At 43.8% G+C, this 15,064-nt stretch overlaps 1 protein-coding gene across 2 annotated transcripts in view; it reads left to right on the forward strand.

The window, feature by feature from the left end:
- Positions 1-15,064, forward strand: part of PHKG1 (phosphorylase kinase catalytic subunit gamma 1) — a 66,768-nt gene that overhangs the window by 15,228 nt on the left and 36,476 nt on the right. For both annotated transcript variants that reach the window (XM_040424805.1, XM_040424804.1), the window contains exons 2-3: positions 8,669-8,777; positions 9,830-10,005. In XM_040424805.1, the coding sequence (XP_040280739.1) occupies positions 8,695-8,777; positions 9,830-10,005 (259 nt within the window). In that variant the 5' untranslated portion in view covers positions 8,669-8,694. The remainder of the gene's footprint in view (positions 1-8,668; positions 8,778-9,829; positions 10,006-15,064) is intronic.

Below are 15,064 nucleotides of genomic sequence, written 5' to 3' on the forward strand. Positions count from 1 at the left end.
TTTGAGTGTGCGGATTACAAATCCGAAGTCAAAATTATTGTAACACGTCACAAAATTTTGTATGCATAAGTATGCCTTAATGAATTAACGGGAACCTGTCACATCCAAAACACATTTTAAACCGACAACATTACCTTACAGTAGCCCCCAGTGTGTTCCTAATCATGTTTTTCATTCCTCCACTGGTTGTTGTATACTTTATAAAAACGCTGTTTTAATCTGTGTTTTCGCTATCCTCAGAGTCAGCTTAAAGTCAAGGAGGCAGCAGACGCCTTGCTTCAAGTCAAGCTAAGCCCGCCCCTTACCCGTCCTCCCTTCATTGTGATTGACATCCTGCTGTGAGGCTGGGATCGTGCAAGTCTCAGGCATGCGCGGTGCACTCCTTGTCACTGCGCGATCCCGTCTCCGGCTCCCGCACTCAGCCGGCCGCTTAAAATAGCCTTTCTGCAGAAGTGGTAGCTGCAAATACAGTGAAGGAGTTTAAGCATGCATGGGATAGGCATAAGGCCATCCTTCATATAAGATAGGGCCAGGGGCTATTCATAGTATTCAGTATATTGGGCAGACTAGATGGGCCAAATGGTTCTTATCTGCTGACACATTCTATGTTTCTATGTTTCCTCTCTCTACGCACACGATGGAAAAGCCTGGAGCATGTGCAGAGAGAGGAAAGAGGCCGGCTGAGTGCGGGAGACGGAGACGTGATCGCGCAGTGACAAGGAGATTTGCACGATCCCAGCCTCACAGCAGGATGTCAATCACAGTGAAGGGAGGACGGGTAAAGGGCGGACTTAGCTTGACTTGAAGCAAGGCGTCCGCTGCCCCCTTGACTTTAAGCTGACTCTGAGGATAGCGAAAACACAGATTAAAACAGCGTTTTTATAAAGTATACAACAACCAGTGGAGGAATGAAAAACATGATTAGGAACACACTGGGGGCTACTGTAAGGTAATGATGTCGGTTAAAATGTGTTTTGGAGGTGACATGTTCCCTTTAAGCACTTGGAAAGCATTGAATAATTTTGGACAGAACGAGTTTTACTCCAACAATTACCTGATCTACATCAAAGTTTGCGTAGTAAACAGTGTATGAAAATGTAATGGAATAACAAAATTTCAAAAAGTCTAATTTTTCTGTTTAAAAGTCTTACTTGAGCAAGGCCCAGTACTGATAAAAGTGCTTCAGGCATCTGCTTTTGCCTTTGTGAACGGACATATTTTCCCGTTGCAAAAACCAGCAGTAGTCCCCCATCATGTTGGGATTCCAGCGGCCTTGATACCTGTTCTCCATTGTAGAAATATCTTTATGGAACCGCTCTCCATGTTCGTCACTTACGTGTCCCAAATTGGGTGGGAAAAAGTCAAGATAGGAATGTAAAAAATGCACTTTCAATGACATTCGGCAGCCAAGTTGTTCATATGCTGTAAGCATGTTGTCTACTAATTCAGCATAGTTTGCAGCTCGTCTGTTCCCAAGGAAGTTCTGCACTACTAGCACAAATGCATCCCAAGCTGCAAGACGCACTCGCTTTGTCAGATTCTTGCGCGGATCATAAGTAGTGTATTTGCCACATATGTAACAGAAATTGTCTGGATCGTTAACACATTTGCGTTTATCCATCTTAAGTTTCAAATCTGATAGCACTATAACAGATCACTTTATCAAAATCTGTCCAGATTGCCTTATATACTTACTGCTGACATCAGCCTGAGTGCGTCCGGACAGGTCTGGACATGTTCATTGGAATATCTCTAATATAATGCATTAATATTATAACTGAATAGGCTTTGCATGTATAACTTAAAATCTAGACGTGTCAGGCAAATTCCAAGTTCATTTTTGGAATCAGCGCGCTCATTTTAGTATAAATCACATCATTTTCTCTCAGTAGCAAAATCGGGGGAATTATTGAGGGTGAGCATTTGTAGAAATGCTTGTTCCCGATAATTGGGCCATGTAAAGGTGCCATCAATCACCCAATGAACAAGCAAATGCTCTTTGATCCGGTGATTATATCTTTCAGCTGGTACCAAAAATTTATGTTCCTGCGCACCACATTGCCCTGTGTATGCAGGGATCTGCTGCCAAGAAACAATGATTCTCTATGGGGATGAACAATTGCATAGCAATCGCTAGTCTCCATAAAGTAGAGATGATTGCTCCATATAAATGCAGCTCTCACCTGCTCTGACGCACAGGCAATTATTGGGAAGGAATGTGTGTTTCTGATAATTGCCTCTAACTTTGGAAAGGTGCAATTTAAATGGGTTGTGCAATGTCAGGATACTGAGGAGGTGCTGGGAGTTGGACCCCAGTCGATCTGATATTGATGACCTATTCTGAGGACAGGTCATCAGTATCCTAACACTGCATAACCCTTTTAATTACTAGTATTTTTTCCATCGTATGTGGGGATTCGCTCTGGTAGTTAGGACTAGAGGATGTACACAGTTATTGAATCAAACAGCGGTGTTTATTCACACATTGGTGTATAACAAAATGCAGATGGCTTGGTGTTTGTTCACATCAAGGAAAGTTCATAAACAATAAAAAGTGACCTTTTCTCGTGGGTGTTAATTCACACCCTGTTAGCCGTTCAGCCTCATCAAGTCCACAGGCGGTCTGAGCCCTCCAGCCTGGCTCAAACTACAAATCCCAGCACAGCCCTCAGTTTACAGCACACAGACTCCTGAGCTCCACTGTTAGAGGGAGGTAAATCCACACACCTGGCAGTGCTGGCTGATTTTTATGCCTGGCAAAACCCGGCCTGGAAGATGGGGAGTAGTCACCCACCCAGCACTTTGACTACTCCCAGTAAGAGCCGTCCCAGATCAGCTATGACAGCCATGCTAACTCTCAAGGTGTGAATTAGCAATACTTGCTGCTGACACATAAAATACCGGCTCTTCACCGAGGCCAGGAACCTCAGTGACACATACCTTCCATCCACAATGATTCCAGGTACCTTCTTACACGTAGCAAAGAATAATGACTGGCAGCACTTTTTATCTTGTGGCCCATACATACTGTATGGCCACTCTTTGGGTTCAGTAATGGCTTGGTTGTCATACATTTGTGTGGTTCATGGAGTTGTAATGAAATGCAATAAAAGAAGCTGTAAGTTTCTTGCTGCCTAACTCCCTTACCATATTCTGTTGTTAAGAACATAAATGATGTAACATCCTTCTACGAAACTACTTATGTAACATTTAAAACTGAGCTGCAGAAACATCTAGCTTAGTCATGCATCAAGAGCCAAATGTGCAGAACAGACGCTGTGCGGAAATGTGAGATACAGATTCACAGTAAGATCCCTCTACCAGGAGAACAATGCTATTGTTAAGAAAAAGGGTAAGAGGAAATGTATACCGTATACTGGATTTTATGATGCTCCTCCTTGTAGATGCACATTTTTGCAGACATACTGCTGAAATGCCAATCGAGGTCATACTTGCAAATTTTTATTGAGTATTACAGTATTGATTAGAGTATCTGTTTGGTAGTAGTATAGCAGTTATATGGTGAGTGGTTAAACAATGTGCTGTTTTGTGGCAAGATGATCAAAATGAAGCCAGATGGCAGTAATTTCTGTCCATGTGCACCCACGTAGCACACGAACCCATTGAATAAATGGGACAGTGGCATGCACCATTGTCTTGTCTGCTTTCTGTCCAAGATTCATTCAGTCAAATGAATGGGCCCAGAAAAAAAAAAACGTATGCACCTGGATGCCATATGGATGCGTTATTCAGACGGAAATTGGAATCAGGCCTTATCAGTGTTGCCAACCTGAATTTTTCTTTTATCTGGACAATGTATCCAAAAATCACGGACAGACAATATTTCTTATAGACAAATTGTAAAATCACAAGGAATGATAAAGATTATGGGGGTCATTTATTAAGACCAGTGTTTTAGACGCCGGTCTTAATAACCCCTGTAGCTGGTGGTGGATCCACCGAAGTTATGAAGAGGCACAGGCATCTACATAACTTTGACATATCCAGTGCCAGTCTAAATATGACAGCTTCCTTGCTGGCTTACATTTAGACCATTTTCTACACCTAAAACAGGCAATTTTACTCACAACACCAGGTGGCTGCTCCATGTAGCCGTACCCTTAAAGGGGATGGGTTCTGTTGCAGGGGAATATTGGTGGAGATTTATCAAGATTGGTGTAAAGGAAAACTGGCTTAGTTGCCCCATAGCAGCCAATCAGAGTCCACCTTTCATTTTTAGAGCTCCTTTGAAAAATGAAAGGTGAAATCTGGTTTGTTGCTATGGGCAACTACGGCATTTTTTCTTTCCACCAGTCTTGTTAAATCTCCCCCATAATTCCCTGAAAATTCCAGAGTGGCTCTAAATGATAGTCATATATTGACCAGATAATACTGCTATACCAGAACTAAATATTGCCACAACATAATTACTGATTAATACCACCAAAGCATAACCAATTATTAGCACCATTGACATAACTACAGTAGTTATCGGTGCTGTCAGTGAGAGAATCAACAGCAATTAAAGGGGTTATCCAACCCCTAAAATGCCTCCCCTTACAACTGCCCCCCCCCCCCACAGAAGCTGTACTTACCTGGCTCTCCGTCACCTGCGTCACTTCTGTCACCTGCAAAGCTAAAGAGGCTCGTTCCCGTCACATCCTGCTGTTGGCTGCCCCCCCCCCCCCCCCAACTCTGGATGTTTTCAGCGAAAGCCGTGCGGGCATCAGAAGCGGCGCAGGTTATGGGGAGCGAGGTAAGTACTATCTGTGTGAGGGATCCGGTCCGGGCGTATGGGGAGGCATTTTAGGGGTTGGATAACCCTGTAAATCCTATGACTGACCATTTAGGCCATCTCTAATTGTAGTCATTGCGGAAGATTTAGGGTTCATTCACATGTTTTGCGGTCCACAAATTAGCAAAATACTGTCACCGGCAATGTGCTTTTCCGTATTTTGCGGACCGCACATTGCCGACACCATATAGAGGATTCCTATTCTTGTCCGCAGCTGCGGACAAGAATAGGACATGCTCTATATTTTTGCGGATCTGTGGACCAGAAGTTTGTGTCCGCGGGACGGAAGTGCGGATGCAGACAGCACACTGTGTGCTGTCCACATCTTTTTCCGTCCCCATTGAAAATGAATGGGTCCGCACCCATTTCGCACAATTACGGAACGGGTGCGGACCATTCAACGGATGTCTGAATGGACCCTTATCAAAACTGGTAAAGGAAAACTAGTCTAATTGCCCATAGCAACCAATCGGATTCCAAGTTTCATTTTTCAGAGCTGCATTGGAAAATGAAAGGTGGAATCTGATTGGTTGCTATAGGCAAATAAACCCATTTTCCTTCACACCAGTTTGATGAATCCCCCATTTACTTATCTTTTCCATCTGGCCTATACCACAATAAATGCTTCTGCCAGCTATGACAGGCCTCTGTAGAGATTGCCCACCTTTAGGCCTCTTTCACACGAATGATACGGATTACGTTCAGTGAAACTCTCACCATTTTGCAAGCAAGCTCAGTCAGTTTTGTCTGCAATTGCGTTCAGTTTTTTTCGCGCGGGTGTAATGCGTTTTGAAGCGGTTTTTCACGCGCGTGATAAAAAACTGAAGGTTTACAAACAACATCTCTTAGCAACCATCAGTGAAAAACGCATTGCATCCGCACCTGCTTGCGGATGCAATGTGTTTTTCACTGAAGACCCATTCACTTCTGTGGGGCCAGGGCTGCGTGAACAATGCAGAATAAAGAACATGCTGCGTTTTTCATGCAACGCAGAACTGATGCGTGAAAAAAACGCTTATGTACACAGACCCATTGAAATGAATGGGTCATGATTCAGTGCGGGTGCTATGCGTTCACGTCACGCATTGCACCCGGGCAGAAAACTTGCTCGTGTGAAAGGGGCCTTACTTTTACACCACGTACCCCCCTCAAGGATTGCCCTCCATTACAGCCTTTGTCCCATGACAGTCACAGTGCCACGTATAAAAAGCTACAACTCCCCCCATACCAGCCTCAATTACCCTTACGGCAATCACAATGCCATCCATTACGAGATCCAGCCAAGTATGTCCTCTTTCAGCCCAGCCCTTGCTTACCTTCTGCACTGGCCATTTTGCTGTGTGATGTGCGGTTGTGATAACTCTATCACATTGCATTTCCCCCTATGTTTGCCATATGTGACTGGAAAGCTCTGGGCACATATGCAATTGCTAATCGTACTCATAGGCTTCCACTATACGGCACTCCAGCTGTGGTGAAACTACAACTCCCAGCATGCTCCATTAACTTCTATAGGGGTCCTGAGAAGAGCCAAGCAAGTGTAAGTGCTGGGAATTGTAGTTTTACCACAGCTGGAGTGCCGGAGGTTGCTGACCCCCTGCACGGTACTGACGGAAGTCTTCGCCAGCGGGCGCTATAGAGTGGGAGTACTGTTTTTATTTTAAGGTATGGCCCAGCACAGCAGACTGTGCTATTCCATACAGAGGCATCCAGTGAAAGAAAATCTTGGCATACATTGCAGAACACCGTGTGAAAAGAGCCTGACATTAGATCTGATGTCAGTTACTTTGAAAAACATGAACGCTGCCTCCTCATAGCATGGCAGGCACAGGGACATAATACTTGTAAACCTACAAAACCTCTCTGTCTATGATTGACAGCACAACGTTCCACCTGGAAGAACATCCAATGTCATAGCAAAAAAAGCCAGTGGAGATAATATATCCAAAATAGTATCAATTTTATTATATATTAAAATATGTAGAAAAAGGCAAGATGGAAAAAAGGATACAGAGAAGCGAAGGGCAAAATATACTACTGGACTGTCATGTACCCCACAAGGCTGATAAGCACTTACTGGGTGCCAGGTCAGACACTGTGACTCACAGACACCCAATGTGTGTACCACAGATGGAAATAACAGAAACACCCCAATGGGGACTATACAACGTGATACAACAATATATGGGAATTCCCGGGGTGTTAGTGAGATCCACAGTCTGCGTCCTAGGTGGCCATAGACAACATGTATATGACAGGCTTAATAAAGTCTATCCACAGCCTAGTCTATAGCACAGCACAATGATAACATATATACGGCCTGAACGATAACATAGGCCTAATATGGATGTGATATATAGCAGAGTGTATAATGGTGTCTAACTACACCTAACACAGGACGTACCTGAAGACATGCCAAAAACCCAAGGAGATATAGTGACCCTAAGCGCAGGACCTCGACGCGCGTTTCACCTCAGCGGCTTCGTCAGGAGCCATAGGTTCGCCACCACTGGTATAGGTAAAGCAATAGTAGCTGGGAGAACGGGAGTGCATGGGGAAATAAATGACCTAGGCGAGCAAGGACACCCCTATTTATTGAATTCAGGTGTTTCAACAATACCCATTGCGAACGTGCTCAGAGTCTTAATCAAGCACACAGCCATGTAATCCCTATCAATAAACATTATAGCAGTATCAGTCGTACTGAAGAGCTCAGTGGCTTTAAACGTGGCATTGTTGTATGATGCTCCCTTTGCATTTTCCCCGGTCAACTAAGTGCTATTATTGTAATGTGGAAGCCTCTACGGGTAAAAACAGCAGAGTGCCGACGTGTGGGGCACATAATCACTCATCCTCTGTTGCACCACTCCCTACAAAGTACCAAACAGCATCTGGAAGTGGCATCAGCACAAGAATGGTACATCGGAAATTTCATGAAATTAGTTTTCATGGTCGAGCAGCTGCATGCAAGCCTAAAATCATCAAGCGCAATGCCAAACGGCAGTTGGCGGGGTGTAAAGCACGCCGCCACCGTCTATGGAGTAGTGGAAATGCATTCTCTATAGTGATAATCACATTTCACAAATGGACAAATCTGTATTTTGTGGCTACCCAGAGAACACTACCTACCAGAATGTATAGTGCCCACTATAAAATTTAGTAGAGGAGGGTTTGGGACCTAGGGTTTTGGCTAGGTCCCTTATTTCCAGTGAAGGGTAATGTTAATGCCACAGCATACAAATACATTTAAGACACCAGTATGATTCTAGCTTGCCATTCCAGCATGGCTGTGCCCCTGTGCACAAAGCAAGCTCTAGGGGTTGATGAATTTGTTGTGGAGGAACTTGAGTGACCTCTGCTGACCTTAATCCCATTGAACACCTTTGGTATGAAGTACAATGCCAACGGCGAGGCTGACCTTCTCATCCAACACAAATCTGAACAGGAAGTATTCTCATGAGATTAACACTCAGCATGAGAGTACTATATATAGAATAGTTTTACAAGACTGATCTACATCAAAAAGCCATTTATGAATGTCTTCAGGTAAGTCTTCTTCTTTAACTGCTGCCACTTGTGAGGGCTTGTTCACATCTAAGTTGGTGGCTCTGTTCAGGACCTCTATTGTACATTTCTCCAAAAAGAGCAAGCAAAAAAGTCCTGCATGCAGAATTTTTTTTTTTCGTTAAAAATGTGGACACTCGAACGTAATCCAAATGGACCCCATTGTAGTCAGATATGTGCTGAATCCTGCACTTCCATTACTTTCATAGTTCTGCACCTCTAATGGAGCAGAACAGTGGACATTGCTATCGCTGATGTCAATGTGGCCTTAGTGGGGGTGTTTCTAATATGTGGTCTATTGTATTGCAGGTTCCTAAGGGAAATAATAAAGAACAATGACTCGTGAAGAGGAATTACCTGATTGGCAGAATTCTCAAGAGTTTTATGAGAAATATGAGACAAAAGAGATCCTGGGAAGGTAAAAAATTTTAAAGAACAAAAGTATCATACTATATACTTTATTCATAACTGTTAAAGAGCTATTCCCACAGGATATGCCATTAATATCTGACAGATGCAGGTTACACCTCTGGGACCTACGCCTAGGTAGGGTTGATCGCCAGGGTGCAGATGTCTGCGCAAGCTGCTGGGTCTTAGCAGATACAGGTCAGCTTTGCAGTGAGGTTGTACAGCCTTGAACAACCTCTCTGGGGGCTGTGTTCCCCTTGTAACTGTATGTCAACCCCAGAAACAGGAGAAATCAGAAATAAATTTAAAAAAAAAAAGATGACTTGAGGGTTTACAGGATGACAATTAATGTTAGGGTGACCAGTGATAACGGAATTGGCTTTTTTGTGGAAAGTATACTTATTGTCTGTTTTAATAATGAATGTTCTTTAGAGTGTTTTATTTAAGGTAATGTATGGCTGTAAGTTGTGTGTTATGATGCTGCTATGACTTAATAAAGTTTATCTTATCTTAAGAATAGATTAGATGCTCGACAGCTGTTATAATATGAGGAAATGCAAGTAGTTACTAAAACAAACATGTCAGGGGAGGTTACAGGTTTTATGTAGGAAGATGTGGCTGATGTATGAGTAGGCTTTGGCCTCATGCACACAGCCGTTGTCCGGCCGTGCCCGTATTGTGGCCCACAATCCGGAAGGTCCGGTGCGGAACGGAGGGACAGAACCCCACAGAAGCACCACGGAGTGCTTCTGTGGGGTTTCTGTCTGTCCCTCCGCACCGCAAAAGAGTAGTGCATGGACTATTTTTTTGTGGTGCAGACGGATCACGGACCCATTCAAGTTGTTGCAAATTGCAGTCCCCAATGCACGGAATGGCCAATTGACGGCCATGTGCATGAGGGCTTTGAGCACTAAGTACCATATCTACCATCACCAGTAGCTGAGAGGTACTGTATCTCTGGTACAGACTGACATCTTTGAATAGAAGTCATTTCCCATATATAAATATGTGTATAAATATATTTTTTACATATCTTGTTGACACTTTCTGTACTTTCTGTAGAGGAGTTAGTAGTGTGGTACGTCGATGTATCTACAAGCCCACCAGGGAGGACCTTGCTGTCAAAATTATTGATATCTCTGGTGACCATATGACAAAAGAGGAAATTAAGGAGCTTCGAGAAGCTACCATTAAAGAGATTGACATATTGCAGAAGGTCTCAGGACATCCGAATGTCAGTGAGTATTAGCTTTTACTTTTATAATGTAGAAACATTTGCATAATATATATATATATGTAACAACGACCTGCCACACAATTTCAAGGTCTGTGGACAGAAAAATGCTGATTTCACAAGCATTCACAACAGCCAGATGTTACATTGTAGTGAACAAGATTTAAAAAAAAAATATATCTTCTACATAATTCAGTTATAGTGTGTTGTGTTAGGGCATGCTGTATTGCCTTAAAAGTAAAATCTGCGCAAAACTAAAGTTTCCCGTGTGTGTGTTTCATTAATTTCTTGGCACTGTAAACAACTTTAATATCTTTGCTTTCATTTTCTCCTCCTTGTGTTCACATAGCCATATGAGGGCTTGTTTTTTGAGAAATAATTTTGATAGCACAGTTTAATTCCCCATATCACATACGGAAAAACATAACAAAAAATCTTTGTTGCGTGAGAAAAAAAAAAAAAGCTATTCCGCTTGGTTTCTACAGCATTCACTGCACGCTAAAACTGACATAATACTAGAGACGGATTGAGAACTTAAAGTATCCCTGAAAAAATAACATAAAAGTGCCCACATGTTGTAGATGGGTCCACATTGATAGAAGGTAGGGCAACACAAGTAAGAGGGGACAACAGAAGCCGGTAAGACCAGCCATACCGTAGTGCAGCACAAAATACCAACCCAGCAGAACCAAATATTACAGTACAGCCCTCGCTGCAGTATTCAACTGTATCACCATCCTAAAGACAGCGATACAGTTGAATTCAGGGAATGGGGGGATGGGGGGATGGGGGCTGTGGCCACTGGACAGGAATGTAAATACCTGATGTTCCTAGCATTAATTAATGCTGAGAGCAGCTGATTGTTATGTACCCAGCGGCGGTGAGAAGGGCTCAGGTGGCCTGACCTGACTGAGTACGAGTTTTGCCTGATCCCTCTATGCTCCGTTGGTCAGCTGTCACATCCACACCAGTACTACTACAAGAGGTAGTGGCCTGATGGCTCCCAGCAGTTAATTCCAAATTCCTGTATAGGGTTTAAAGGGGTTTTCCGGGATTTTAATATGGATCGTGGGGGTCGGAAACCTGGCACCGCTGGCAATCAGCTGGTTGAAGAGAAGGCTGCGCTATGTGCGAGCGCACCTCAGCGCAGCCTTCCTTTCATTGTTTACTTGCTCGCAGTCGACATCGCAGTGGTGAGCAGGTGTAATTACAAGCCGTCCCATTCATTTCAATGGACAGTTCGTTCCTATTCAAATGTATAGGAATCATACATATCAAATATAAAATTCACGGAAAACCCCTTTAAAGTTTGAATACTAGGGGCCTGCTAGGATAACGCCCGTAGGTGTCAACTGGTTGTTTAACACAGTGGTTCCACACCCAATGCCATAACAAGAGCGATACGAATTATATTTATTTTTTATTGTTTGTTTATTAATATATACATTTTTAACAACTTTTTTTTAACTTATATTTTTAGTTCTCCTAGGGAACTGGAACATGTGATCTCATACTATAGACTGAAATAGTTTAACACCAAAATGTTAGCCCATCTCCCCGTACCTGCGATTCTGTCCCCACACGCAGGTACAGGCGACGGGCTTCTTCATTCCTTCCCGCTGCTGCGTGCCGTAATGACAGGCACAGGCAGTGGGATTCTTAGCTCTGGTCTGCATTCCTGTCACTAGCATCTCCCTTCTGGCTCTGAGCAGAGCTTGCACTCTGGCTCAGAGTTCCTTGTGTGTATTTAGGGTGTGTGCGGGCGTGTCTCTCCTCCCTTTGTGAGGCAGCCTCTGCATGTCCTCTACCTTCCCCTGCCTATAGCTGGTCTGCAGGAGGTATTTAAAGGCGCCTCCGTCTACAGGAAGACGCCTGAGCAACTAAGGTTCCTATCTTGTCTAGTTTCCTGTTTGAGCGAAGGTGTTCTGTTGGTTCTTGTCATTCTGTGTATCAGACTTCTTATTACGCTTTGCGGATTGCCTCCTGCCCTGATCTACGTTTATAGACTTTGCCTGACTGCCTCATGCCCTGACTTCTGCCTTCGTACCCGGACTATGCTTTCATCTAATCAGCCGCTGGCCTCTTAGCATCCACTGGGTGTATTGTATCAACTGGAGGTCAGTGCAGTGGGTTCACACTCTGGTTCCAATTCTCTTGTGTCCAATTTCCCTCTGAGGCAGCACCTGGTACACCCCTCGGGAAAATCTCTCCTCACCATCAGAGGTGTTGTTTGAAGAACAAGTGGTGTGCTTAAACATCTCTCTCAGAGGGAGTTGGTCACATGGGGCAGCGGGTTCTCACCTGCTGGTCATAACACAAAATTACCACGACAGGCCTGGAAGCCTTCACAAGACTTCAGGCTATCATGACAACTAATTGGCCCTACTTTTTCTTCATGGGGAGAGCTATCAGTAGTCAGAGGGAGCTCCCTTCCTTTGATTAACTGCTCAGATGCCGAGGTTGCTATTTATCGTGGTATCTGAGAGGTTATCTCTAGTCACCGCCCATGTGTGTAAGGTGTATAACACAGCCATCACCTGCCAGCAATAGCGCTATCTCAGCTCCTGAACTGTCGTTAACCCCTTAACACATAATGCCATACATGTACGGCATAATGCGCCCACAATTGTATGGAGTGGGCTGCTGCAGTGAGCTTGCTCCATACACAGCAGGTGCTGGCTGTATAATACACATCGAACCCTGTCATTTAACCCCTTAGATGCCATGTTCAAAAGTGATTGCAGCTTCTGTGAGGTTAGGCACAGGGGTCCGGCTCCCTCTGCCTTCCGATTGTAGCTCTGTAATCTCACAGCCTGCTGAGGCTTCCCAGGGCTGTCATGGTAACCTCCCTGCTAAGCAGTGCCCAAAGCACAGCTCAGCAGGGAGTGTGTCCAAATCCCATCCACCCTAATAGATCTTTATTAGGGTGAATGGGATAAGGAATCAAAACATCGCAGGCTCTAGCCCCCTAAGGGGGCTAATAGTTATTAAATAAAAAGTGAAAAAAACTATTAAAATATTATAAAAATTTTCCTGCGCAGTAAACACCGTAATGAAAGAAAAGATAAAAAACACATAAGTCACAATTTTTTGGTCACCCTGCCCCCCCAAATAAATTGAAAAAGTTGTACATACCACAAAAATGGTACCAATAAAAACTACATTTGTTTCGCAAAAAACAAGCCCCTATACAGCTCTGTAAGAAAGTTATAGCTGTCAGAAGATGCAAATAATATTTAGATTTTTTTCAAAGGTTTCTCCTTTTTTAAAAGTATTAAAACTATACAAGTTTGGTAATCATGTTGAGCTGTTAAAAAAGGATGTCATGTCATTTTTAGGGCACAGTGAACACTGTGATTTCAAAACCTCAAAAGTTTTTTTTTTTTTACACAGACAAAATTCTAGCGTAAATCTGGAGCAGGATTTACGATTCAAAAAATTTATATAGGTCCCTCAGCCAATATGAGCTAATATTAAGACTGTGATTCATCTCGTGTAAAGTGCACCACTATTAGTAAATCTGCCCCTGTGGGTCTCTTTGTGTCTCTCAACAGGCACCAGAACTTCCTGTATGATTGCATGGATTGTTTCACACAGGCTGTCCATGGTAACTGCCGAGGATTAGACAGGCTCTTTTCACACAGTTAGGCCCCACTCATACGACTGTATTTTTGGTCTACATCCGACTCACAGTTTTCGCGGATAGGATACGGATTCGTTATGTCCGTTCCATAGCTCCGCATAAAAGATAGAATGTCAGTTTTGTGGACAAGCATTGTTTTTTGAATCTGCAAAAAAAAACTGATGCAACACGGACATCACCCGTATTTTTTACTGAACCGCGTTTTGCGGACCGTAAAATACATACAGTCGAGTGATCCCCCTCTGCCTTCTCTCGATAGATGCAGAAAAAGCGTTCGATCGCGTGGATTGGACCTTTTTGGGTGAGTCCCTGAGGGCGTTCCGTTCGGCCCTAGCATGATCACCAGAATCCTTACTCTGTACCGAGACCCTAGCGCCCAGGTACGAGTCAAAGGCTCACTATCGACACACTTCCGTATCCGTAATGGTACCAGACAGGGGTGTCCACTTTCCCCTCTTTTGTATATTATGGTTATGGAATTCCTGGCCAGAGCTCTCAGAGCCAATGAGTCTTTCAGGGGCCTGAGACTGGGAGAACTGGAGTCGAAGATCGCCATTTATGCAGATGATCTCCTTATTTATTGTACGGACCCAATGGTCAGCTTTCCTAATATTCTGAAGGAATTTTCGATCTTCGGAGACCTTAGCAACTTTAAAGTTAACCTCCATAAGTCAGAGGTACTTAATATTACACTGCCTTCAGTCCTGGTCCATATTCTGCAATCCTCATTTCCCTTTCGCTGGGCCCAAGGACATATTGCATATTTTGGCACGGTTATTCCCTCTAACTCCTCAGATCTCTTTTCATTAAACTTCACTGCCCTTATTGAGGATATCAGAAAGGATTTGCAGGGATGGAAGAATTTACCGATATCCTGGTTTGGTAGGATTCACGCGCTTAAAATGAATATACTCCCACGGATCTTGTACCTCTTCCGCACCACTCCTATACCCTTGCCGAGCGGTTTCTTCAGGGCTTTCAGATCCTTGTTCCTAAAATTCATCTGGGCAGGTTCTAACCCTAGGCTGGGGATGACATTCCTGGTCCGCCACAGGTTGAGGGGAGGCGCAGGGGTCCCAGACCTCCCGAAGTACCACAAATCCGCAATCCTTTCATATATATTGGACTGGTTCCACAGTGGACATTCCAAAAGATAGATTCAATTTGAGAATCGGGAGGTAGGATTTACAGTTCAGAATCTGCTCTGGATCTCTAAGACTAAAAGACCTCTGCGGCTCCCTCTACTGACCTCTGGTATACTACGTATATGGGATAGAAGTGCAGTATCCCTAGGCCTCACCAAATTCCCTAGCCCCCTGACCCCTCTCTTTGATAACCCTGATTTTCCTATGTGCATAGGTCGAAATTCACTTTTGGGTATCGAACGGGTAGACAACCCTACTGTATCTCAAGTCACAGA

Source organism: Bufo bufo, chromosome 3 (assembly GCF_905171765.1).
Source record: "Bufo bufo chromosome 3, aBufBuf1.1, whole genome shotgun sequence".
Classification (NCBI taxonomy): domain Eukaryota; kingdom Metazoa; phylum Chordata; class Amphibia; order Anura; family Bufonidae; genus Bufo; species Bufo bufo.